The following is a 22769-nucleotide window of genomic DNA, read 5'->3' on the forward strand; positions in this document are numbered from 1 at the left end:
ATTCTTATTTTACAATGACGGCCTACTCCGGCCAAACCGTGACGACGCTGGGCCAATTGTGCGCCGCCCTATGATACAATTTAATCAGAGTGGAAAAGTCGAAGCGAGAGAGCTCACTCTCGCCAATACGTTTCTATGGGCTTAAAATGCAGTCCTAAACTTGTCGCCTGCCTTCCCTCCCATCTATGGTGGAGACATGAGCATCTCGTCAATATATATCTTCCAATGGTGGAACAAGCGCCCTCACGACGCCAGGACAGCGGTGTCAATCACCACCTTCCGGAGACACCTGAAACCCCACCTCTTTAAGGAATACCTGGGATAGGATAAAGTAATCCTTCTAACCCCCCCTTAAAAGATTTAGATGCACTATTGTAAAGTGGTTGTTCCACTGGATATCATAAGGTGAATGCACCAATTTGTAAGTCGCTCTGGATAAGAGCGTCTGCTAAATGACTTAAATGTAATGTAAATGTATATACACCTCTCTGGTTTAATAAACATTTTACCAATTTCACCAAATGCCACAAGAGGTCGTATTTGTCATAGCTTGGCTTTAGTCGGCTGGTCAGTATGTCTGACATTTCGTCAAAGGCGATGAATGACGGGTTGTCTGCCAAATATGATGGGAAACAAATCATATCATTGGAAATGTATATGTAAACAACGGAGAGAAGATAGCTTGTCAGGATAGAGAGAGTCTGGCTTTACGTAATTGTTTCAAAGGTGCACATTCTAAAACGGTAAGTGGTGTTTAGCTTGCTAGCTAGATACATTTTAGCAGGCTAACGTTAGCTAGCTAGAGAGACATTTAAAAGCAGTTTTTTTTGTTGTAGTTAAATTATGCTCTCATGATTGAGAGCTTGAAGCTACCTAGCTATGCTTTGTCATGAGAGAAACTCACAACACTGCCTTTTCAACGGATGTCCACCGGCGCAGACTGCTGACAAACCAGCTTGCTTTGTTATTAGCTATATTTGGCTACAAATGCTGGCTGGTTAGCAGGATTGATTGACTGCAAGCCTGTGCTAAGCTACCTAACGTTAACTAATTGCATTACAATATGCTATTTTGCTATGCATGTGGCAAAATAAAGACAACTACTCATCACGTTTTAATTGTCTACTGCCAGTTGCTGTTGCATTATTTATCAACAATATTGTTTTTTTTCCCACAGTGTTCGTAAATGTTTTTGAGTCTCATGCAAGGTGGTGTCTGTCATTCAGATACATTTGAGTCACTGCATTATAAGAAAGCATCAGTAGTGATTTTTAAAGCTAACATTAAAGGGGTCTTGATTGGTTGATTGACCACTTAGGGCAATTTCATATGACTGTTTTGGGAATGTGGTTGACTTTTGTTTTGTAGGCAGTAATAAGCACTAATAAAGGGTTAATCTCAGGAAAACTGTTAACTACTTGTAAGCAAATGAAAGGATATACACCTTTCATCCACCACATCATGTAATTAATTATTCCTTCACAATCTACATTTTCCATCTCTTCAAAAGCCTAGATGCATTCTCTGACCATGGGGCAGGGCTGTAGCAGCAGCTCAGGTGCCTCCTCTGGCTCGGTGGTACAGGTGTGCTTCCCCAGCTCCCAGGCGTCTGTACTGGACAGCCTGAACAGGCAGCGCGAGGAGGGCCAGCTCTGTGACCTCTCCATCCAGGTCCAGGGGCAGGTGTTCAAGGCCCACCGCTGTGTGCTAGCTGCATCCTCACCCTACTTTCACGACCAGGTGTGTGTCTGTTGTTCTGTTTGCTGGTGCGTTGCTGAACAAAAATATAAATGCAACATGTAAAGTGCTGGTCCCATGTTTCATGAGCTGAGGAGGGGTGCCAAAACTCTGATTGGCTGGGAGGGGAGCCATGGGTGGGCCTGGGAGGGTATAGGCCCACCCATGGCTGCGCCCCTGCCCAGTCATGTGAAATCAATAGATTAGGGCCTAATTAATGTATTTCAATTGACTGATTTCCTTATATGAACTGTAACTCAGTAAAATCTGTAAAATTGTTGCATATTGCATATTTTTGTTCAGTATAGTTTAACTCTAACAGCCACTGATTGTGTCTCATCTAGATGGTTTTCATCCAAGGCCGATTGCAACTTGCTACACTAACGTGAGAGTTTACGTCAATAACTTTGATCCTGTGCATTGGATGTCGCCAACCATCATTAACTGTCTCATCAACCCCCTCCTCCCCCCAGGTGCTCTTGAAGAACATGTCCACCGTCTCCATCCCTGCCGTCATGGACCCGCTGGCGTTCGAGAGCGTCCTGAGCTGCGCCTACACGGGCCAGCTGCGCATGCTCCGCGAAGACATCGTCAACTACCTCACCGTGGGCAGCGTGCTGCAGATGTGGCACATCGTGGACAAGTGCACAGAGCTCCTCAAAGAGGGGCGGTTGACGGGGAGTGGGAGTGCAGCCCAGGGCGTCATTGGGGGAGCGCAGGGGAACCCTGGATGCAGTAGCAGTGAAAGCTCCATCGGGGCTGGGAGTGCCCAAGCTGGGGGAAGCAACACCCAGCCGGCCCCTCACCCTCCCAGCCGCCCGTCCCTGAGTGAGAGCCAGTCTCCCAGCAGCACCAACTACTTTAGCCCCAGAGACACCAACTTCGGAGGGGGAGCGGCGGCCGCTGGAGCTGCAGGGGAGGGAGGCGTGAACTCCACCCCCAACTACTGCACCCCTTCTGGGGGCGAGGAGGCTTTCCTCATTGAAGAAGAGGATGAAGATGAGGAAGAAGAGCTCCTGTACCATAGGAAACGAGGGAGCAGCAGGAGGAAGCCAACGGCCTCTGTCTCAGACCAAGAGGTTGGAGTCAGCGATAGCTTCGGGGTGTCATCCTACCAAGATGGGGATGCCTCCCCTCTCCAGAAGCGGCCCACATACAGCCAGCCCAGCATCATGCCCCGGAAGCAGTGGGTGGTGGTAAAAACAGAGAGGCCCCAGGACGATGACCTGATCGTGGTGTCGGGTGAGGAAGGACCAGATGAGGAAGAGGAGAGAGAGTTGGAGATGCTGAGGGAGAGGGAGAGGACGTTCAACATATCCAACATTAGGACTCTGTCTGGAGAGTTGAGCAGCAAAGCGGACCATGAGATGGAGACACAGGTTAGTCAAACCCTTGATGCTAAATATGTTTGTAAGTGAACGTGACTGATTACCATTCTAACTTATCAGGAGGACAACTGTATTTGGTAGGTGCATTTGGAATGAGTGTCAGTTTCTGTATGTTTGGATCGTTACCAAACTGAATCACTTTTTCTCATAGATGGATTACTGCCAGTCTTCTGAAGACTACCTCAAGTTTGACAGTGGTTTGATGGACCAGACTCCCCCACAGCACCTTCATGACAGCGCTGGTCAGAGTGGTGGCAGAACCGTCTCAGCCCTACTAGGCCAAGTCCAGTCTGCTGCTGCTGCTAGAGCTCAGCTCTTTCCCATAGACATGCAAGGCAACCAGATCCTCATGTACAGACAATCCTCTCTAGATTCCTCTCAACCCATAGGAATGGGAGGTGGTATGGCCGGGGCACCATTTAAAGGGCCAAACCTGGAGCATGGAGCAGTCCATTTGTCAGCACAGGGGGATTTGGGCGGTGGCTTAGATGGACTGGACGGGGGTGGTGGCGGGAGTTCAGGGAAGGTGTTCATGTGCCACTGTGGAAAGACCTTCACCCACAAGAGCATGCGTGACCGTCACATCAACATGCACCTGGACCTGCGGCCTTTCAACTGCCCGGTTTGCGCCAAGAAGTTCAAGATGAAGCACCACCTGACGGAGCACATGAAGACCCACACGGGGCTCAAGCCCTACGACTGCCACGGCTGCGGCAAGAAGTTCATGTGGCGCGACAGCTTCATGCGGCACCGCTCCCACTGCGAGGGACGGAGCGGGGCGGCTGGCAGGAGCGAGGATGGGGGAGGGTCCGACCGCACTGATGGCATCTCCCCACAGCATCTCCCTCTCTCGACCAGCGAGGCCGGTCACGGTGTCGTTGGTGGCAGGAGTGGGATCTCTGTCTTGTCCCCACATCATTCCAGTACAGGTAGCAGCAGTAATGCTGTCTCTTGCCTGACCATGGCCAGTTCTGGAGTGCTCTTAGGGGTCAACTCTCAGAGCGTGATGCAGGGTCAAGGTTCATCTGTGTTTGGTCTGGGGGTCAGCCGAGGTGGGTGTGAGGAGGAAGTGGGTGAGGTTGGTGCTAATGATAGTGTCACTTAACCAAATGGGTGAACAACACGAGTGTTTTAAGACGAGAGGCTTTGGAGAGGCATTCCAATGACCATTGGAAAGTGCCCCCCTTTGGCAAATGGCTCGGGACCATTGTACAGTTCAGTATACTCTTAAATGTCAAGTGTATTCTCTGTATGACTGTTTTGTGGCACATTCCATGTCAAGAAAACCAAAAATCAAGAGACAATGACTCACCAATGACAGCTTTGGCAAAATGTTAACTAGAGTTCGAGAGGAAAGTTGCTGTTGTAAGTGATGTGTACTATAATATTATACGCCTTTTCTGCCAGAGAATGTGCATTTCAAGTAAAAGTGTCAGAAGAAGACACTTGCAGTACTGCCATCTTGTTTCACACTGGTGATGTGTCCACTATCCAATTGCAGTGTTACAGTACAGTATTACTGTAAATATAATCCTATTATCAGTTATTAATCTGTTACCATTATGATAGGTGCTATACTATACAGTGTATAGTGCGTTTTACAAGTAATCCTCATAAGTATTGATGGTAGACATTTACATTTAAGTCATTTAGCAGACGCTCTTATCCAGAGCGACTTACAAATTGACAAAGCATTAGTCTGGAGATTAGGTTTCTTACAGATCTTTCCTCACTCAAACTGCCAAATTCCAATGCATGCCTTGAGAGACATTGACTACTATTAACAGTGGAGTGGCTAAACAAAGCAGTATCCACCATGGTTCTGTATGTTTTAACCGAGGTTTTACCTTCTATGAAGGCTCTGGATATATTTTTATGCAGGAGAAAAAACTAGTCTGGATCTAAGAGGAAGACGTTGTCTTTCGTCTATACTTATCTGTTAAGTCAGGATTGGTAAAATGTATGAAAGATGTAGCTCGTGTTTGCAGCAGTTTGATGGATGAAATTGCATTTGAAGTGAGCTTAAACTAAGTGTATATAAAATATATTTATGTTTGATAGATTTATCAAATAGGGAATATAGAACTATTACTAATTTGTCATTTGACTGCCTTACTATAGCATATGGGTGTAAGGTTAGAACTTGATGAGCAAAAAATGACTGTATAAAATAATTGAAATACTGAGCTATATTGTATCCCCCAAAAAATTATTGGGAAATGATTTTATACTAATACAATTGCTCAGAGAAAGATTTTGTTTTAACAAGTAATATTTTTTATTCTCAAAAGGTAGGCTCAAAATTATCGACAACACTGTTTTCAATACCTTACCTTGCGAGGATAACAGCACTGAACCTTTCTCTAAAATGTTTTATGAGTTGGAGAACACGTTACGAGGGATCTTGGACCATTCCTCCGTATAAAATCCATCCAGATCCTTTGTCTGTGCTTATGTCAAGTCCGGAGATAGACTAAGGTAAACGCGGCATCATGACCTTTACCCAGAACCAGGAAATGTATGCCAAAAACCTGGTAACCTCCAGTGGTGTAAAATACTTGAGTATTTTTTTGTGAATATCTGTACTTTACTATTAATATGACAACTTTTACTTCACTACATTCCTAAAGAAAAGAATGTACTTTTTACTCCATAAATTTTCCCCGACACCCAAAAGTACTCATTACATTTGGAATGCTTAGCAGGACAGAGAAATGGTGAAATTCACACACAACATTCCTGGTCATCCCTACTGCCTCAATCTGGCGGACTCACTAAACACAAATGCTTCATTTGTAAATGATGTCGGAGTGTGTTCCTGGCTATTCTTACATTTAAAAAAATAAAATGGTGCTGTCAGGTTTGCTTAATATAAGGAATTTAAAATTATTTATACTTTATATTTTTGCAATTACATTTACTTTTGATACTTAATATTTAAAACAAAATACTTTTACTCAAGTAGTATTTTACTGGGTGACTTTCACTTTAGTCATTTTCTATGAACGTATTTTTAATTTGACTAAAGTATGACTATTGGGGACTTTTTCCACCACTGGTTGCCTCTGTCAGGAATATGAAACTTGTCCACAAGTGGATCTTCCAGCAAGACAATAACCCCAAGCACACATCAAAATCCACAAAGTCATGGTTAATTGGACACAAAATATTTTTTTTGCAGCGGCCCTCTGTCTCCAGACTTGAAATCCATTGAAAACCTGTGGTTTGAATTGAAGACGGCAGTCCATAAATGCAGACGAAGGATCCTGTATGGAGGAATGGTCTAAGATCCCTCCCAATGTGTTCTCCAACTCATAGCTTTGTTTTGATAACGGCTCAGTGCCTTTATCCTCACAAGGTGAAGTATTGAAAAACAGGTAAAAAAAGCAATTTCTCTGAGCAATTGTATTAGTATAAAATAATAACTTCCCTTTTATAGCTAGCTCAGTGTTTGAATTATTTGTCATTTTTACTGATCTTTATCAAGGTTGTCTAATTTCAGACTTCACTATATAAAGTGCTTCTGGTCAATAGCGAGTTTTGTATTGACAGGTGTGAGTCACAGGCTCAAAAGAAAGAAGTCTAGACTCCCTCTTAATACTTAAGTTGGCTGCTATTTGTGTGGGATTGAAAGGGAATTCCATTGACTGTTCAGTAACTTGCCTGGCTGCATTTCATAGCATTTAAACCACATAATGAATTCAACTTCATGTACTGTAGCACCTTTTCATCAAATCTCAAAGTTGGTACCATTGTATGAGGCTTAGCAGCCGGTATTCAGTTGTCATCTTTATGGCAGGACAAATACCTTTTTTTCATCAAGAGAAAATTGTGAGGAAAAATGTAGAAAGCTTGTAGCTACTGCACACTAGGTCTGAAACAACGATACTGTTCTTTGTATCTTCTGAATAGTGCATATTTTGGGTTTCATTTTATTTGATATTGAACACACGATTGTTGTTGCACATGCTTATAGAGCCGGAGTTGTCTGTCAGACATTGTTACCGTAGGCCAAGTACATCAATGTTATCTTTACTAACCTGTATCAAAAGGCAAAATAAAACTGGTGTAATTTAGCAAGCTGTGCTTGTGTTCATGTGTGATCTATTTCAGGAAAAAACATGTCTCACAACTTCTCTTAAAACCCTTCAGTTGTCTTGATACAGTCTTATACTCAGCTGGCCGCTCGGATTTTGTGTTGAACGCTCTACAACAAAGCTTTCGCTGCCCTTAACCTTGTTCTAAACACCTCCAAAACAAAAGGTCATGTGGTTTGGTAAGAATGCTCCTCTCCCCACCGGTGTGATTACTACCTCTGAGGGTTTAAAGGTTGACAAGAACTTGGTAGTATGGCTAGACGGTACACTGTCCTTCTCTCAGCACATATCCAAGCTGTTCTTGTCTATTAATGTTCTGTATTGTCATGTTTCATGTGGACCCCAGCAAGAGTAGCTGCTGCTTTTGCAACAGCTAATGGGGATCCTAATAGAATACCAAAAGCTGCTAAATCTAGACTTTGTTTACTCTATAATAAATCACTTTCACACCAGCTGACAAACTAACCCTGATTCAGATGACCATCCTACTCATGCTAGATTACAGAGACGTAATGTTCTTTACCATTTGGCCATCAGATTTGCCACCAATGCTCCTTATAGGACACATCACTGCACTTTATACTCCTCTGTAAACTGGCCATCTCTGTATACCCAGCCCAAGACCCCGCTGTGTGATGCTTATTCCAACAGTGACATTCTGTTAAAGATCCTCAAAGCATACACATCCCTGGGTTGCTCTTTTCAGTTTGCTGCAGCTAGCGACTGGAACGAGCTGCAACAAACACTCAAACTGGACAGTTATCTCCATCGCTACATTCAAATCATGGACACTTACTGACACTTGTGGCTGCTTCCCGTGATGTGTTCTCTACCTTTTTGTCCTTCGTGCTGTCGTCTGTGCCTAACAATGTTTGTGATTCTGCCATGTGTTGTTACCATGTGTTGTCTTAGGCCTCTCTTTATGTGGTGTCACTTTTGTTGTGATGTGTCCTACATTTTTTATCCTCGTCCTCACAGGAGGCCTTTTGGTTCTTGGTAGGCTGTCACTGTAAATAAGAATTTGTTCTTAATTGACTTGCCTAGTTAAATAAAGGTTCAATCAAAAATTGTCTTCAAAGTTCATTTCTGTGATCTGTTTTAGCATGTCACTATTCTTGTTTTCCAAATGTACAATTCATGTTTTACTTTACCTTATGCCTTTACCCACAAAGCACCCGGGGAGCGTTCAGAGGACGAGGTTTATCACAAACCGCTTTAAGTTATCAAAGTTTATTTAAAAGGAAATGTGCCCTTTGCTTCTCAGTGTACTCAAAGGAAAATTGGATAATAATTAAGCAGTCTTCCACCGTAATCTTATTGAATTGGTAAAAACAAGGGAATCCAACCAAAGCGTCTTAGGGAGATTAGAAAAATATTGAGTTTGATTAATCATTACCACTGTTTGCAGTCTCAAGCAAGAGGGGTTCTGAACGTTCCTTTGACGCAAACCAACCCAAACACCACCTTACTACATGCTGAGATGGACTACACCTCCAACAATGCCCATCACCCTGAACACACCTATTTCTGTGAAGTCAACGTGGGGGTTATGTCTGCATTAAGTAGGACACCGCTCTACAGTTCACGTTAATGCAAAGCTGTACCTGGTCGTTTAGGTCAATGCATCTGCTTAATTGTATTCGTTTGGCATCTTGAACACAATTAAATTGACGGCCAGACTGACAACAAGATGCGATTGCATATTACTTGGGTGAAATAGCGGCGTTCAGGCCATTAGGTTGCACTGTGGACACAGCAACACCAAACGCACAACAAATGATCCATGATCGCACTGACAAAGTTGATGTATAGATCCTGTATTGGCCTTGTATAAATCTAAGTTACAGTACTCCTGTGTTCAACTCATTCATCTTCTATTGCCAGCATTCTAGCATACTAACACAGACACCCATTCATTCACCCATCTAAAATAATAGACAACAAAAAAAATACAAATAAAAACTGGTCAAATAATATCTAATTGAACTCATTTTTACAGCTAAAATACAAAAATAACCTGACGTGATGCTGCTCCCTCCCTGCTCAATCCAGACACTGGGGGAAAAGAATTGGCATATAAATATGAATGTAAACATTGGCGGTAAACTACCACGTCCGTCGCCAGTTTAAATCTGTAGTGAAAGGTTTGCCCTCTCCCGTCTGAAAATGCGTACATTTTGAAGAGTTCACATTAGCAGGCACTAGTTTGGAAGTCAAGTGGGATAGCCTGGTCTCAGATCTGTTTGTGCAGCATAAACAGACCTGGTTTCAGACTAGTAATGGGAAGCGTGAACACCCAGTACGGTGGGGGCAGAGGTTATTCCGAGTCCGATAGGACGATCACTTCGTCCGGGTCACACTGGGTGGCCACGTTGACCTGAAAATGACACAAAATAGACGTTGGTAAGAGGTTTGCATACTGTACAAACAAAGGTTTTTAGTGACATGTCATGGCTCCGGAGCATGTGCATGACACACAGAGGTGACAGATGTTTGGGGTTTTTTGAGGGGCGAGATGTGTTTCAGTGCAAGTGTATGATGTGCTGAGCATACGTGGGGAACAATGTGTAGTAATATCATTTACTCTCACCTTGTTTTTCTTCGGTGGCGGGGTGGACTGGGAGCTGGTGACCATCTCCTGGGTGGGAGTGTCTGCCCTGGTGGAGTCTGCCCGCAGGAGGCTACTGGTCACCACTCCCATGTCCAGAGGGAGGTCACTCTCACTGCAGATGGAGAGAGAGAGAGAGACAATTCATTAATCAAGTCCCTACAGTTGAAGACTGATAGGTATCTTCCATGGACTTTATTTATTTAAAGATAATTAAATGTGGGTGCTAGACTCACCTCCCATTGTGGTGCCTTAGATCCCCGTTGTGAAACTTCCTGGATTCCACCTCTTCTTTCCTCCTCCTCTTCCTGCCTCTGGAGGTGTCTTTGGGACTGGGTGGCCTGGGGCTGCAATTTGCTGACCTTGTCTCAGTGATGACCGTGCAGGAGTCCTCATTGGTCGAAATCAGCACCGGTGACGGAGGCAAAGAGACCTGATTCGCCGCCATGGGGGAGGCTGAGGAGTCCTTAGTTTCCACACTAGTGCTTACAGACACAGCCGAAATGTGATTGGAGGAAACAACGTCTTCCTTTATGAAGTTGGTATCGGATGATTCGTTCTCCTTGTCGGCCTCCATCGCCTCTGATTGGCTGGGGCTGTCTGTGGGGGATTGGTCGACTAAGGAGGAGATCCGCGGGGTATCACCCCGAGAGACGAGGCTGATTCCTCTCATCACAGAGTCTGTGTCCTCAGCGTTCTCTTCTTTCTCCCCTCCGTCCTGGTCTCCGTCACTCCCCCCATCCACCTCGGTTTCACTCTCGTTTGCTGCCTCTACCTCGTTGTCCTCCTCCTCCTCTGAAAAAAATAAAACTCAAATTTGTTGAAACTAGATTTTTATTTTATCTATCCATGTTGTCGCCAAAACCCAGGCCAAACCGTGTTAAAACACAATTTGAGAAAGGTGCTATGTAAATGCAAATTATCATCATCACCTGGCCCTGCTTGTGCTTTGCTGGCCTGGATCTCTTCCTCGATGTCTGGATCAGACGATTCATCGTCTTCATCATCCTCTTCCTCAGCTTGTTCCTCACCCTCATCCTCTCCCTTCGTCAAGGGATTGTCATTGGCTGTGGTGGCCTCCTGCGCCAATGACTGACACACAGAACAGACAGACAGTGAGTGGTGACATAAGTCATTTATATACAGTTGAAGTCGGAGGTTTACATACACCTTAGCCAAATAGATTTAAACTCAGTTTTTCACAATTCCTGACATTTAATACTAGTAAAAATTCCCTGTCTTAGGTCAGTTAGGATCACCACTTTATTTTAAGAATGTGAAATGTCAGAATAATAGTAGAGAGGAATGATTTATTTCAGCTTTTATTTCTTTCATCACATTCCCAGTGGGTCAGAAGTTTACATACACTCAATTAGTATTTGGTAGCATAAGTAGGGTGAATTTTGGCACATTCCTCCTGACAGAGCTGGTGTAACTGAGTCAGGTTTGTAGGCCTCCTTGCTCGCACACACTTTTTCAGTTCTGCCCACAAATTTTCTATAGCATTGAGGTCAGGGCTTTGTGATGGCCACTCCAATACCTTGACTTTGTTGTCCTTAAGCCATTTTGCCACAACTTTAGAAGTATGCTTGGGGTCATTGTCCATTTGGAAGACCCATTTGCGACCAAGCTTTAACTTCCTGACTGATGTCTTGAGATGTTGCTTCAATATATCCACATAATCTTCGTTCCTCATGATCTATTTTATGAAGTGCACCAGTCCCTCCTGCAGCAAAGCACCACCACAACATGATGCTGCCACCCCCGTGCTTCACGGTTGGGATGGTGTTCTTCGGCTTGCAAGCCTCCCCCTTTTTCCTCCAAACATAATGATGGTTATTATGGCCAAACAATTCTATTTTTGTTTCATCAGACCAGAAGACATTTCTCCAAAAAGTACGATCTTTGTCCCCATTTGCAGTTGCAAACCGTAGTCTGGCTTTTTTATGGCGGTTTTTGGAGCAGTGGCTTCTTCCTTGCCGAGCAGCCTTTCAGGTTATGTAGATATAGGACTTGTTTTACTGTGGATATAGATACTTTTGTACCGGTTTCCTACTGCATCTTCACAAGGTCCTTTGCTGTTGTTCTGGGATTGATTTGCACTTTTCGCACCAAAGTACATTCATCTCTAGGAGACAGAATGTGTCTCCTTCCTGAGCGGTATGATGGCTGCATGGTCCCATGGTGTTTATACTTGCGTACTATTGTTTGTACAGATGAACGTGGTACCTTCAGGCGTTCGGAAATTCTTGGCTGTCTTGGCTTATTTCTTTAGATTTTCCCATGATGTCAAGCAAAGAGGCACTGAGTTTGAAGGTAGGCCTTGAAATACATCCACAGGTACACCTCCAATTGACTCAAATTATGACAATTAGCCTATCAGAAGCTTCGACGGCCATGACATAATTTTATGGAATTTTCCAAGCCGTTTAAAGGCACAGTCAACTTAGTGTATGTAAACTTCTGACCCACGAATTGTGATAGATTATTTCACTTATGTGTCTGTAAACAATTGTTGGGAAAATAATTTTTAAAGCAGATGTGGAGAAGCTTTGGCTGATAACAGGTGACAATTACAGAATTGCCACCACTTTTCTCCTTCTAGGTCTCTTACCTCTTTCTTCTGCCTGTCTCTCTCTATCCGTTTACTCCTCTCCTCCTCCTCCGTGTCGTCCTGCTTCAGGGCGTATTTGGAGATGACCTGCTCCAGGCTGGAGAGAGCCACCTCCCGGTTAGAGCGCAGCTTACGGGCCAACGTGGGGTCCAACAGTGCAGGGTCAGTAGCTGGTAAGAGTGGGCAAAATGAAAGAGGGACAAAAAGGGTAGGAGTTAGTGACTTTGTAGTCAATCTTCCTAAATAGTTTTCCTACATTCGACCTGATATGCATTTTTTTATTTTTTTTTAACCTTTATTTAACTAGGCAAGTCAGTTAAGAATAAATTCTTATTTACAATGGTGGCCTACCAAAAGGCAAAAGGCCTCCTGCAGGGACAGGGCCCTGGGATCTTAAGAAATATCTGTTTTTATTCAAATAAATATAGGACAAAACACACATCACAACACCATAGCAAGGCAGCAACACATGACAACACAGCACGGTAGCAGCACAAAACATGGTAGAAACATTATTGGACACAGTCAACAGCACAAAGGGCAAGGAGGTAGAGACAACGTACTGGTGCATACTGTCAAGTGTGTTACAGCAATTAAACATTTTTTTAAAAACAGCAACGTATTATATATATTTTCTACATTATATCGTATCGTTTTGACAATACCACAATATTATTTTTGCACGAGTTGGCTGTACCTGCACCAAAACTCCAGTATTTTTCCTTCATAGCTTGTTCTCCATCTAAATAGGGAGCCAATTGGTTTTCAGCACTTATTTCCATGACTGATCATAACTTTCTCGTGGCTCTCTCTTGTCCCTCTGCAGCAGACAGATGGTGAACAATATGTTTGGAAAATCGGATTGTAATAAAATCACAGTATCTAATTGCAATACATATAGAATCGTGAGAATCGCAATACATATTGTATCGACACCTAAGTATCGTGATATTGTATCATGAAAATGGCGCCGGAAGAAATGGCAGCAGTTTTACGAGCGCCCAACCAATTGTGCTACTATGTGTTTTTTGTTGCGTTATTTGTAACTTATTTTGTACATAATGTTTCTGCCACCGTATCTTACAGCAAAAAAGAGCTGCTGGATATCAGGACAGCGATCACTCACCTCTGATTAGACAAAGATTTTTTCTACAACAAGCAGGAAGCACAGGACATTCTCCAAACAACCGACAGGGCCAACATCCCCGTTATTTGCAAGAGGAGGAGACGCAGGTACAGAGGACATAGAGCAGGATGCCTCGTGAGGACCCGCAGGAGGCGAGTGGGAAAGCTGCCGTTACCGTCAATATTACTCGCTAACGTGCCATCATTGGACAATAAATTAGACGAGGTACGATCACGAATATCCTAACAACGGGACATCAAAAACTGTAATATCCTATGTTTCACAAAATCGTGGGTGAATGACGACATGGATATTCAGCTAGCGGGATACACGCTGCACCGGCAGGATAGAACAGCACACTCCGGTAAGACGGGGGGGGCGGTCTGTGCATATTTGTAAACAACAGCTGGTGCACGAAATCTGAGGAAGTCTCTAGATTTTGCTCGCCTGAAGTAGAGTATATTGTGATAAATTGCAGGCCACACTACTTGCCTAGAGAGTTCTCAGCTATACTTTTCGTGGCTGTTTATTTACCACCACAGACAGATGCCGGCACTAAGACCGCACCCAGTCAGCTGTATAAGGAAATAAGCAAACAGGTAACCACACACAGTGGCGGCGCTCCTAGTGGCCGGAGACTTTAATGCAGGGAAACTTAAATCAGTTCTACCAAATTTCTATCAACATGTTAAATGTGCAACCAGAGGGGGAAAAAAAAAAATTCTAGATCACCTGTACTCCACACACAGAGACACGTACAAAGCTCTCCCTCCATTTGGTAAATCTGACCACAACTCTATCCTCCTGATTCCTGCTTACAAGCAAAAATTAAAGCAGGAAGCACCAGTGACTCAGTCTATAAAAAAAGTGGTCAGATGAAGCAGATGCTAAACTACAGGACTGTTTTGCCATCATAGACTGGAACATGTTCCAGGATTCTTCCGATGGCATTGAGGAGTACACCACATCAGTCACTGGCTTTATCAATAAGTGCATCGAGGACGTCGTCCCCACAGTGACTGTACGTACATACCCCAACCAGAAGCCATGGATTACAGGCAACATTCACACTGAGCTAAAGGGTAGAGCTGCCGCTTTCAAGGTGCGGGACTCTAACCTGGAAGCTTACCAGAAATCCTGCTATGCCCTGCGATGAACCATCAAACAGGCAAAGCGTTAATGCAGGGCTAAGATTGAATCATACAACACCGGCTCCAACGCTCGTCTTATGTGGCAGGGCTTGCAAACTATTACAGACTACAAAGGGAAGCACAGCCGCGAGCTGCCCAGTGACACGAGCCTACCAGACGAGCTAAATCACTTCTATACTCGCTTCGAGGCAAGCTGCACTGAGGCATGCATGAGAGCATCAGCTGTTCCGGACGACTGTGCGATCACGCTCTCTGTAGCCGACAAGAGTAAGACCTTTAAACAGGTCAACATACACAAGGCTGCAGGGCCAGACAAATTACCAGGACAAGTGCTCCAGGCATGTGCTGACCAACTGGCAGGTGTCTTCACTGACATTTTCAACATGTCCCTAATTGAGTCTGTAATACCAACATGTTTCAGGCAGACCACCATAGCTCCTGTGCCCAAGAACACAAAGGCACCCTGCCTAAATGACTACAGACCCGTAGCACTCACGTCTGTAGCCATGAAGTGCTTTGAAAGGCTGGTAATGGCTCACATCAACACCATTATCCCAGAAACCCTAGACCCACTCCAATTTGCATACCGCCCAAACAGATCCACAGATGATGCAATCTCTATTGCACTTCACACTGCCCTTTCCCACCTGGACAAAAGGAACACTTATGTGAGAATGCTATTCATTGACTACAGCTCAGCGTTCAACACCATAGTACCCTCAAAGCTCATCACTAAGCTAAGGATCCTGGGACTAAACACCTCCCTCTGCAACTGGATCCTGGACTTCCTGACGGGCCGCCCCCAGGTGGTGAAGGTAGGTAGCAACACATCTGCCACGCTGATCCTCAACACTGGAGCCCCCCCAGGGGTGCGTGCTCAGTCCCCTCCTGTACTCCCTGTTCACCCACGACTGCATGGCCAGGCACGAGTCCAACACCATCATTAAGTTTGCAGACGACAAGAGCGGTAGGCCTGATCACCTACAACGACGAGACAGCTTATAGGGAGGAGGTCAGAGACCGGGCCGGGTGGTGCCAGAATAACAACCTATCCCTCAACATAACCAAGACTAAGGAGATGATTGTGGACTACAGGAAAAGGAGGACCGAGCACGCCGCCATTCTCATCGACAGGGCTGTAGTGGAGCAGGTTGAGAGCTTCAAGTTCCTTGGTGTCCACATCACCAACAAACTAGAATGGTCCAAACACACCAAGACGGTTGTGAAGAGGGCACGGCAAAGCCTATTCCCCCTCAGGAAACTAAAAAGATTTGGCATGAGTCCTCAGATCCTCAAAAGGTTCTACAGCTGCAACATCGAGAGCATCCTGACTGGTTGCATCACTGCCTGGTACGGCAATTGCTCGGCCTCTGACCACAAGGCACTACAGAGGGTAGTGCGTACGACCGAGTACATCACTGGGGCTAAGCTGCCTGCCATCCAGGACCTCTACACCAGGCGGTGTCAGAGGAAGGCCCTAAAAATTGTCAAAGACCCCAGCCACCCCAGTCATAGACTGTTCTCTCAACTACCGCATGGCAAACGGTACCGGAGTGCCAAGTCTAGGACAAAAAGGCTTCTCAACAGTTTTTACCCCCAAGCCATAAGACTCCTGAACAGGTCGTTAAATGGCTACCCGGACTATTTGCATTGTGTGCCCCCCCCCCCAATCCCTCTTTTATGCTGCTGCTACTCTCGGTTTATCATATAAAAAAAAAAAAATATCTGAAACTGGAAACACTTATCTCCCTCACTAGCTTTAAGCACCAGCTATCAGAGCAGCTCCCAGATCACTGCACCTGTACATAGCCCATCTATAATTTAGCCCAAACCACTACCTCTTCCCTACTGTATTTATTTATTATTTTGCTCCTTTGCACCATATTATTTATATTTGAACTTTGAACTTTCTTCAAATGATAAATCTACCATTCCAGTGTTTTACTTGCTATACTTTATTTACTTTGCCACCATGGCCTTTTTTGCCTTTACCTCCCTTATCTCACATCATTTGCTCACATTGTACATAGTCTTATTTTTGTCTACTGTAACATTGATTGTATGTTGTTTTACTCCATGTGAAATAAAAATATATGCACAGTCACTTTAACTATACATTCATGTACATACTAACTCAATTGGCCCGACCAACCAGTGCTCCCGCACATTGGCTAACCGGGCTATCTGCATTGTGTCCCGCCACCCACCACCCCCTCTTTTACACTACTGCTACTCTCTGTTCATCATATATGCATAGTCACTTTAACCATATCTACATGTACATACTACCTCAATCTGCCTGACTAACCGGTGTCTGTATGTAGCCTCGCTACTTTTATAGCCTCGCTACTGTTATTTTTCACTGTCTTTTTACTGTTGTTTTATTTCTTTACTTACCCATTGTTCACCTAATACCTTTTTTGCAATATTGGTTAGAGCCTGTAAGTATGCATTTCACTGTAAGGTCTACACCTGTTGTATTCGGCGCACGTGACAAATAAACTTTGATTTGATTTGACATCGTATCGTGAGGTCCCTAGCAATTCCCAGCCCTAGTGTGTAATTCTCTTTATTCTTAGACACAGACACAGAAAGACAGACTAACACACACACACACACACACACACACACCTCCAACCAGGAATGTAGAGATGTGTGTATACTACATTCTCTTACTGGGTTTGTAGAGGTCTGTGAGGTGCGAGCCGAAGTTGTAGACCATGTCGAGGTGGCGTCTCTCCTGCAGTCGGTTTCCAGTCTCGCGGAAGGCGTCCTGGGAGATCTGGGTCAGCTGCTTTCTGCTGAGGTTGAGGCCGTGGCGCTCGTTGGCCCGACGGACATGCTGCAGGATGTCCGTGTAGTCGGGGGGATTCAGCTGGGCCTCGGGACTATTGATGAAACGCTCAATCTGGAGGTGGGGAGGGGTCAGAGTATATTGTCATGTTTTCATGCATTTATTTCCTAGTTATACTTATTTCCTTGATTTCTCTCATACTTTGGTTAGTTATAAAGCTCATTTTCACCCGTAGTCTATTTAACAAAATGAGCAGTGGTCAAAAAGCATTGGGTTGTCAATAAACAATGAGTCGGTTGATTATGTCACGTGTTGGTTACCTTTCTGTTGACCTCAGGGTAGCGTGTCCCTTTGTATTGGATCCTCTGCTCGATCACTCTGCCTGTCAGACTGCTGCACCCCTTCAGCTCACAGAGCTTATCATAGATCTTCATCATCTATACGAGAGAGAGATTTTCAGAGGCTCAAAAAACAAAGTTGTTTCGCAGATACTTCTATCAAAGCCACACATGTATTTACTATGTGGCTCATGCAGGAATCAAACAAACCTCTGGTTTTACAAACACCACACTCCAACCAACTGAGCAATTGGCCTTGGTGATCTGACCTTTCGTTTTAGCTGGTGATCTGACCTTTCGTTTTAGCTTGTGCTCCTGGATATAGCTGGAGTCCTCCTCCTCCAGCTCGTTGACGCTCAGCTCCTTCTCCTGCAGCCGCCGGATTTCATCATTGTACATCTTCAGCAGGTTCTCCAGGTACGCAATCTGAGAGATCGAGAGTGATGGAGATATGCCTGGTATATTTCATCTAAACCAATACAATGCTTTTAAACCCTTGAGGGTGACCAAGTGCACACTTTCAAAAGAAAAGGAATGGGGATAAAGCTATAGAGAACTCATGAACACTGTCCATCTATGGTACTGCTGACCTGTCTCCGGGAAGCTTTCCTCGTCTTCTTCTCCTTCTCGTCCTCCACCGCCTCCTCCTCCTTCGCTTCCTGCTGCCCCGAGGTAGACGGTAGCTCCTCCGTCGGTGCCTCCTCTTCCATCTCCTCCTTCTTCTCCCCAGCGGAAGGCTCCACCTTCACAACACTCTGCCTCCTCTTGTCCGAGTGCTGTTTGAGGACGGTGCACAGCTCGTTGATGTAGACAAAGGTCTTGGTGCGGCTGGCCTGGGCGCGTGTCAGGCAGCGGCCCAGCGTGTTGCGGAACTCCACCGAGGACAGAAAGTCCGGTGAGGCCTTGGAGTGCTTTGCGTGCAGGAAGGTCATGACCTCGGGGCAGTCCTGCGTTTGGGCCGAGCAGTACTCTACAAACTGAACAAAGCGAGGCAGGGGAGTGAACGAGGGAGAGAGGTTTAGAGGAGTGTTCTTCAATCTTTGCACTTGATGGGACAGGGTGGTGGGGCCAGAGCGGGGGGCCCCAGGGGGAACTGTTCCAGCTCAATACAAGGGCTTAAGGTTAATGGATTAGTTATAAATCAGTTGTGTTAGTGCTGGGCTGGAAAAGAAGCTTGCACACACTATGGGATGCGAAAAACACTGAAATTCGAAAGTATCATGCACAATCACGTTATCATTTCAGTGATCTGACAACATTGTGATGGACTAATAGCCAGCAAAGACTCAAAGCCACAGCAGCAATGTTGCTTGCCAGTGTTGCAGCGCAACTCATGTAGTGTGACCTTACCAAACATCCCCACCATCCATCCATCCATCCATCCATCCATCCATCCATCCATCCATCCATCCATCCATGTACCCTCTTACCTCAGTAAAGAGCTTCTGGTTCTCTGCTTGAAGAACGTGGCTCTCTTTCTTCACAGTGGCGAAAGGAGATTGGGTGATGTGAGTAGGAGCGGGCTGCTGGATTTTGGGGGGAGTACGCTGAATGCCTGAGAGTTTAGAGGAGGTGGTGGAGGAAGAAGGCTGAGGCCTCTCCTCCTCTTCATCATCATCAAGGATTACAATACTGTCCATCATTGCTGCTGAGGCAACCGCCATCAGATAGGGACTATTCTTTGCTGAGGAAAGGCAAAAACAATGGCGTCAAAATGGTGCCTTGGGCAAGTTCAAAAGTAACATACCACTGTAATGCCATCTGAAGCCTAGTCCTATATCCTGCTCTGTTTAGTGACTCCTACTGTAGTTCAAATAACAAGGTGTTGGTTTAGTGAGTCTATCTAATGCAAGGCCTACGGCCTTCAACGTTTTGTTATATTTATGGTCAACCATTTCTACAATATGAGAATGACACAGGATCAGGCGCAGTCACAAACACCCTATGGATTGCTCTGGCTAGGCCAGGGCTTGCTACACATTATCCAATGTAATCTCCACCCCTGTCCTTTTTTCACAAGCACGAATCACAACAAATATAACAAACATTGTTTGTACGCTTACGTTATCTACAACGAAAATAGACTGGACACGTACCACCAGTTCAGACAGTCAGCAACGTTAACTAGCTAACGTTAGCTAGCTAAACGTAAGTAACTCTTGCTAGCTAACTTAATTACTTAGCGCGTAACGTTAACTAGCTAAAGTGGAGAAGTATTATGTGATTAAACGAGAAGGCGCTAATTGAAACCTATCAGGAAAATACCACATTTACTAGATTGTTTACTGTCAACCTCAACTGCAGCAACACTCCAAAAACCATTGTTGTGTGTGCTGTTGACTAGCTAGCTAGCGTGCTAACGTCAGTTAGCAACAAGCTAACTTTAGCTGGCCGGTCAGGAAAGCGCCAACATCTCTGGGTAAAATGGTAGGGGTGTGACAAAGGCAACATGTAAACAAATACTTTGACTATCTTTATGTATGAAATTCAGATGTATATAATACAGCTACTGTTTTCAGACAGTGGTTAGACAGTTAGCTATGGACAAAAAAAATGATGGTCAACTTACGCGCTCGACACCGAAATTTCTCCCAGCTCGAGAACATTCATACCTACCATTGGTTGGTTGTCATTCAGTAACGTCGTCGATCATTGGCTATTCACTTGTGTTTTGTCCAAATTGTCTACATTTGCCGGTCAGCTTTTTGTGTTTCTGAGACTGACAAGATACATATTGATAGCATTAACATAAAACATTATAACACATACATATGTTATTATAATGTTTTATGTTAATGCTATCAATATGTATATATATACCTATATATTTATATATATACTACCGGTCAAACGTTTTAGAACACCTACTAATTCAAGGGTTTTTCTTTATTTTACTATTTTCTACATTGTAGAATAATAGTGAAGACATCAAGATTATGAAATAACACATATGGAATCATACAGTAACCAAAAAAGGAAAACCTGGAATGCATTTCAATTAACAGGTGTGCCTTCATAAAAGTGAATTTGGGGAATTTCTTTCCTTAATGCTTTTGTGCCATTCAGTTGTGCTGTGACAAGGTATGGGGGGTAGAAGATAGCCCTGTTTGGTAAAAGACCAAGTCCATATTATGGCAAGAACAGCTCAAATAAGCAAAGAGAAACTACAGTCCATCATCACTTTAAGACATGAAGGTCAGTCAATACAGAACATTTCAAGAACTTTGAAAGTTTCTTAAAGTGCAGTCACAAAAACCAACAAGCGCTATGATGAAACTGGCTCTCGTGAGGACCGCCACAGGAATGGAAGACCCAGAGTTACCTCTGCTGCAGAGGATAAGTTCATTAGAGTTACCAGCCTCAGAAATTTCAGCTCAAATAAATGCTTCACAGAGTTCAAGTAACAGGCACATCTCAACATCAACTATTCAGAGGAGACTATGTGAATCATGCCTTCATGGTCGAATTGCTGCAACGAAACCACTTCTAAAGGACACCAATAAGAAGAAGAGACTTGCTTGGGCCAATAAACACGAGCAATGGACATTAGACTGGTGGAAATTTGGTCCTTTGGTCTGGAGTCCAAATTGGAGATTTTTGGTTCCAACCGCTGTGTCTTTATGAAACGCGGTGTGGGTGAACAGATGATCTCTGCATGTGTATTTTCCACCGTAAAGCATGGAGGAGGAGGTGTTATGGTGTGCGGATGCTTTGCTGGTAACACTGTGATTTATTTCGAATTCAAGGCACACTTAACCAGCATGGCTACCACAGCATTCTGCAGCGATATGCCATCCCATCTGGTTTGGGCTTAGTGGGACTATCATTTGTTTTTCAACAGGACAATGACCCAACACACCTCCAGGCTGTGTAAGGGCTATTTTACCAAGAAGGAGAGTGATGGAGTGCTGCATCAGATGACCTGGCCTCCACAATCTCCCGACCTCAAACAAAATGAGATGGTTTGGGATGAGTCGGACTGCAGAGTGAAGGAAAAGCAGCCAACATGTGCTCAGCATATGTGGGAACTCCTTCAAGACTGTTGGAAAAGCATTCCAGGTGAAGCGTGTTGAGAGAATGCCAAGAGCGTGCAAAGCTGTCATTAAGGCAAAGGGTGACTATGTGAAGATATAGTATCTCAAATATAAAATATATTTTGATTTGTTTACACTTTTTTGGTTACTACATGATTCCATGTGTTATTTCATAGTTTTGATGTCTTCACTATTATTGAACAATGTAGAAAATAGTACAAATAAAGAAAAACCCTTGAATGAGTAGGTGTTCTAAAACCTTTGACCGGTAGTGTATGTATATATGTTATTATTATAATGTTTTATTTTTTAGGCTATCAATATTTATCTTATCAGTCTCAGAACCTATTTAGACAAAACACAAGTGAATAGCCAAATATGTATACATTTGTTATCTTTAATTTTGGATCAGGGAAGGCCATGTAGCTTAAAGTGATATGGCCACTGGAGATAGAGGTGAGGGGAGGGCTGGTGGGTCTGGGCAGCTGTTGATGTTAGTATGATGTCGTCGTTTGTATGTGTATTTACTGTATTGTTGATAAAATATCAAATTAAATAAATAAATAAATAAATAGGGATCAGGGATTAGGCAAATACAGTTGCGATCCTTGCCTCTGAGAGTACAACCATATGGTAAAAACTCATCTCCATGATTTACAATGGAGTTGAGTAGTGATGAGTAGGGGCTGACTGCACCGGTCAGTCGATACTTGTAAAAGTGTCCATTCTTTAATGCCTACCTTGTACCTATATTTGTCCTGTGTATCCCCGTTTTCTCCTTTGGGCGCTACAATAAAAGTAGCGTTTTACAGGACCTCTGCCAAGGGATCCGCTGTTCGTTAAAATCCTCAAGAGTCTATTACTGCACCTGTGCATCAATCT

General features: G+C 44.2%; 2 protein-coding genes across 3 annotated transcripts; one reads left to right on the forward strand and one right to left on the reverse strand.

Annotated features, from left to right (window-relative positions):
- The first annotated feature begins 555 nt into the window (after positions 1–555).
- Positions 556–7209, forward strand: LOC106569964 (zinc finger and BTB domain-containing protein 22-like). 2 transcript variants are annotated; one of them, XM_014141754.2, is made up of 4 exons: positions 556–743; positions 1511–1740; positions 2211–3116; positions 3277–7209. In XM_014141754.2, exons 2-4 carry the CDS (start codon positions 1516–1518, stop codon positions 4228–4230), a joined length of 2085 nt encoding a protein of 694 aa, XP_013997229.1. In that variant the 5' UTR covers positions 556–743; positions 1511–1515; the 3' UTR covers positions 4231–7209. The 2 variants fall into 2 exon arrangements, with proteins under 2 accessions (XP_013997229.1, XP_013997230.1); XM_014141755.2 differs by having other exon boundaries at positions 1516–1740.
- Positions 7210–8436: 1227 nt separating this feature from the next.
- On the reverse strand, positions 8437–20500 carry LOC106569963 (death domain-associated protein 6-like). The gene is made up of 11 exons (XM_014141753.2): positions 20423–20500; positions 19284–19537; positions 18444–18830; positions 18148–18279; positions 17836–17952; positions 17398–17629; positions 12445–12614; positions 10763–10922; positions 10067–10625; positions 9813–9945; positions 8437–9599 (listed from the first exon to the last, which is right to left on the reverse strand). Exons 1-11 carry the CDS (start codon positions 20457–20459, stop codon positions 9540–9542), a joined length of 2241 nt encoding a protein of 746 aa, XP_013997228.2. The 5' UTR covers positions 20460–20500; the 3' UTR covers positions 8437–9539.
- Positions 20501–22769: the final 2269 nt, after the last annotated feature.

This window comes from Salmo salar, chromosome ssa14 (assembly GCF_905237065.1).
Source record: "Salmo salar chromosome ssa14, Ssal_v3.1, whole genome shotgun sequence".
NCBI classification, from domain to species: Eukaryota; Metazoa; Chordata; class Actinopteri; order Salmoniformes; family Salmonidae; genus Salmo; species Salmo salar.

Bases quoted from the DNA above. Each gene is read 5' to 3' on its own strand.
- LOC106569964 (XM_014141754.2), top strand. From the start codon at position 1,516: ATGCATTCTCTGACCATGGGGCAGGGCTGTAGCAGCAGCTCAGGTGCC. The intron at 1,741-2,210 runs GTGTGTGTCTGT...TCCTCCCCCCAG, and splicing joins CACCCTACTTTCACGACCAG to GTGCTCTTGAAGAACATGTC. The intron at 3,117-3,276 runs GTTAGTCAAACC...TTTTTCTCATAG, and splicing joins ACCATGAGATGGAGACACAG to ATGGATTACTGCCAGTCTTC.
- LOC106569963 (XM_014141753.2), bottom strand. From the start codon at position 20,459: ATGTTCTCGAGCTGGGAGAAATTTCGGTGTCGAGCGC. The intron at 19,538-20,422 runs GTAAGTTGACCA...GCCTTTCCTCAG, and splicing joins GAAATTTCGGTGTCGAGCGC to CAAAGAATAGTCCCTATCTG. The intron at 9,600-9,812 runs GTGAGAGTAAAT...TGTCATTTTCAG, and splicing joins CGCCACCGAAGAAAAACAAG to GTCAACGTGGCCACCCAGTG.